Source organism: Micropterus dolomieu, linkage group LG23 (assembly GCF_021292245.1).
Source record: "Micropterus dolomieu isolate WLL.071019.BEF.003 ecotype Adirondacks linkage group LG23, ASM2129224v1, whole genome shotgun sequence".
Classification (NCBI taxonomy): Eukaryota; Metazoa; Chordata; class Actinopteri; order Centrarchiformes; family Centrarchidae; genus Micropterus; species Micropterus dolomieu.
In genome coordinates, this window is record NC_060172.1 from 3,833,873 (window position 1) to 3,837,648 (window position 3,776).

The following is a 3,776-nucleotide window of genomic DNA, read 5'->3' on the forward strand; positions in this document are numbered from 1 at the left end:
CTGTCACCCCCGGTTGTCTCTGCCTTCCTCGTTAACCTGATCCCGGTCACCTGTGTTTCTCCCTCCCAGCTCGTTAACCCGTGTGTGCATGTATACTTGTTTGTTTCCTCAGTCTGTGTCTGGTCATTGTAGTGTGTTACACTCAGTCGTGTTCGAGGGGAAGAGTGTTCTGTCAGCCTGTTGGATTTTCCCGTCTACTGCCTGTAAGCCTGCTAACCTGTTTTTTATTTGGAATAAAAACCCTGAACTCTATCACTGCTTCAGTGTCTTGAGTTTGGGCTCATCTCCTCTGCGCTCACCCACGGAATCCTGACACGGCAAGCGTTCACTATCAGGAAAGGACCTCAGTAAAAATGATGGAAGGTTCCTGTGTCTGGATGGCAATGGGAGAGACCTGGGTTTGATTCCCACTGCGACACATCCAGCGATGTGTCCCTGAGCAGGACACTTTTCCCGTCTGACATATCCAGCAGCTGTAGGTCGCTTTGGATCAAATGAGTAAACGTTAACGTCTCCTGTTCCTGGAACCAGCAGCCTCACCTGATGACGGTGGGGTAGAGTTCTCCGGTGTACAGGTAGACGGTGGTGAAGGAGGCCGAGGTGAAACCTTTACCAAGACACGCCAACGTGGTCCTGAGGGTCTGCATGTCTGGAGGGGCAGTTTAGATTAGTGTGTGTGTGTGTGTGTGTGTGTGTGTGTGTGTGTGTGTATTTGTGTGTGTGTGTGTGTGTGTGTGTATTGTTGTGAGTGTGTGTATTGGTGTGTGTGTGTGTGTATTGTTGTGAGTGTGTTACCTGTGGGGACGAAGATGTTGGCGAAGATGATGATAGCCGACAGGAAGAGACAGGTCGCCTGGGAGACCCTCCTCCCCAGGTAACTGAGCATGCCCACAGCCAACAGTTTGGCGGGAAAATCAACGGCTCCAAAGATGATCTGCATCAGGTAAATACTCACCTGGAATAACCAACAGCCAATGTGAGGAGAGCTCAGTGTGAACCAGCCAATAGGAGGAGAAGAAGGGTTTAACCCGACCGGTAGACGTTTAAACTGGTAGACGGGTAAACTGGCACAAAGGTAAACTGGTACACAGGTAAATTGGTAGACGGGTAAACTGTGGCCTGTACTACAAAGCGAGTTTTGGCTTATCCAGGTAACTTCAGATGTTTAATGAATTTTTTGATTGACCCGTACTACGAAAGGTGGACAGGTGTTACCCAAGGTCTGTTGCCATGGCAATTTACGCTGCATCTGTAAACTGCTCCAAGCAGGTTTCGTTCGTGGTTAACTCGAGGTTACCTTGTATACGTGGACTACACACCGTATCTGTACTCAGTGTAACTGAGAAGAAGTATTAATACACACCGTATCTGTACTCAGTGTTACTGAGGTGAAGTATTAATACACACCGTATCTGTACTCAGTGTTACTAACGGTATACGGGTAAACTTGTAAATGAGTAAACTGTCAGATGGGTAAACTGGTAAACGAGTACCCAGGTAGACGAGTACCCAGGTCGACGGGTAAATAGGTCAACAGGTAAACTGGTAGACGGGCAAACACGTAGACTGGTAAACTGGTAGACAGGTAACCACGTGGACGGGTAAACCTGTAGACAGGTAAACTGGTAGACATAAACTGATAGAGGGGTAAACTGTCAGATGGGTAAACTGGTAGACGGGCAAACACGTAGACGGGTAAACTGGTAGACAGGTAACCACATGGACGGGTAAACCTGTAGACAGGTAAACTGGTAGACATAAACTGATAGAGGGGTAAACTGTCAGATGGGTAAACTGGTAGACGGGTACACAGGTAGACGGGTAAACTGGTAGACAGGTAACCACGTGGACGGGTAAACCTGTAGACAGGTAAACTGGTAGACATAAACTGATAGAGGGGTAAACTGTCAGATGGGTAAACTGGTAGACGGGTACACTGGTAGACGGGTAAACTGGTAGACGGGTACACAGGTAGACGGGTAAACTGGTAGATGGGTAAACTGGTACAGTGGATAGAAAAAGTCAACACACCCCTGTTAAAATGCCAGGTTCTTATGATGTAAAATAATGGTCAGAACCTTTTCCACCTTTAATGTGACGTATAATGTGAACAATTCAATAGAAAACAAAATGAAATCTTGGAGGGGGAAAAATGAAAAATAAAAACCCTTAAATAACCTGGTTGCATAAGTGTGCATACCCTTAGACTAATACTTTGTTGAAGCACCTTTTGATTTTATTACAGCAATCAGTCTTTTTGGGTAGGAGTCTATTAGCATGGCACATCTTGACGTGGCAATATTTGCCCACTCTTCTTTGCAAAAGCGCTCCAAATCTGTCAGATTGCGAGGACATCACCTGTGCACAGCCCTCTTCAGATCACCACACAGATGTTCAATTGGATTCAGATCTGGGCCGTTCCAGAACATTAATCTTCTTCTGGTGAAGCCGTGCTTTTGTGGATTTGGATGTGTGCTTTGGGCAGTTGTAGTGGTGAAGGGTGAACTTCCTCTTCACCTTCAGCTTTCAAACCGACGCCTGAAGGTTTTGTGCCAAAACTGCCTGGTATTTGGAACTGTTCATAATTCCCTCCACCCTGACGAAGGCCCCGGTTCCAGCTGAAGAAAAACGGCCCCAAAGCATGATGCTGCTGCCACCACCATGTTCACTGTGGGTATGCTGTTACTTGGGTGATGTGCATTGTTGTTTTTGCGCCAAACACTTTTTGGAATTAGGGCCTAAAAGTTCTACCTTGGTTTCATCAGACCATAACCAATTTTCCCACATGCTTTTGGGGGACTTGATGTTTGTTTTTGGTGTGCTTGGATGTTTTTCTTTGTAAGAAAAGGCTTCTTTCAACAATGAGATCTCTCTTATGCTTTGAAAACTCTCTGCAGACTGTGGCTTTTGCTCGGAGATGCAACTAAGAAAATATCAGGAAAATCCTACTAGAACAGCTGAACTTTATTTGTGATTAATCAGTCACTTTAAATAATGGCAGGTGTGTAATGACTTCTAGTTAACCTGAGTTTGAATGTGATTGGTTAATTCTGAACACAGCCACATCCCCAGTTATAAGAGGGTGTGCACACTTATGCAACCAGGTTATTGTAAGGTTTGTATTTTTCATTTTTCCCCCTCAATGATTTCATTTTTTTTTTGTTTACATTATAGGTCACATTAAAGGTGGAAAAAGTTCTGACATGATTTATCTTTGTCTCATTATTTTACATCTTAAGAACCTGGCATTTTAGCAGGGGTGTGTAGACTTTTTCTGTCCACTGTAGATGGGTAAAGGTGACTGACCCCAAACTTCTGCAGGTCCATTGCCAAACCGTAGTACGCAAAACTGGTGGAGAACCTGCAGAAAAAGACAGACAGGTTGGCAGGTCCAGGTGGAACATGGAAGACTATTGTATGATCTATTGTGGTCTGGATTGAACCTCTTTCGCTGTCTCTGATTAAATGAATAAGTCAATTAACGAACATGAGGAAATCCAGGTGAATGAACACAGATATGGTAAGGGTAAAGCAGGTGTATTGTCTGACCATACGGCCATCAGACAGATGGAGATCCGTCTCATCACTCTGGTCCTCAGCAGGTCGTATGCCGTGAACGTTGAACGGCTCGACTCGATCTCCTTATTCATGTGAGAGTTCAGCACCTGCAGATCACATGGGACTGACATCAGCTTCTGTCACACTTCTATGTACCAGACAGACAGACGGGTAGTCAGACAGTCAGACGGGTAGTCAGAAAGGCAGTAAGACAGTCA

The 3,776-nt window shown here is 45.3% G+C and overlaps 1 protein-coding gene across 1 annotated transcript in view; it reads right to left on the reverse strand.

Annotated features, from left to right (window-relative positions):
• Positions 1-477: 477 nt before the first annotated feature.
• oatx (organic anion transporter X) overlaps positions 478-3,776 on the reverse strand; it is an 11,404-nt gene continuing 8,105 nt past the window's right edge. The window contains exons 12-14 of the mRNA XM_046040372.1: positions 3,307-3,361; positions 796-955; positions 478-649 (exon numbers count right to left, since the gene is read on the reverse strand). Coding sequence (XP_045896328.1) covers positions 537-649; positions 796-955; positions 3,307-3,361 — 328 coding nt within the window. The 3' untranslated portion in view covers positions 478-536. The remainder of the gene's footprint in view (positions 650-795; positions 956-3,306; positions 3,362-3,776) is intronic.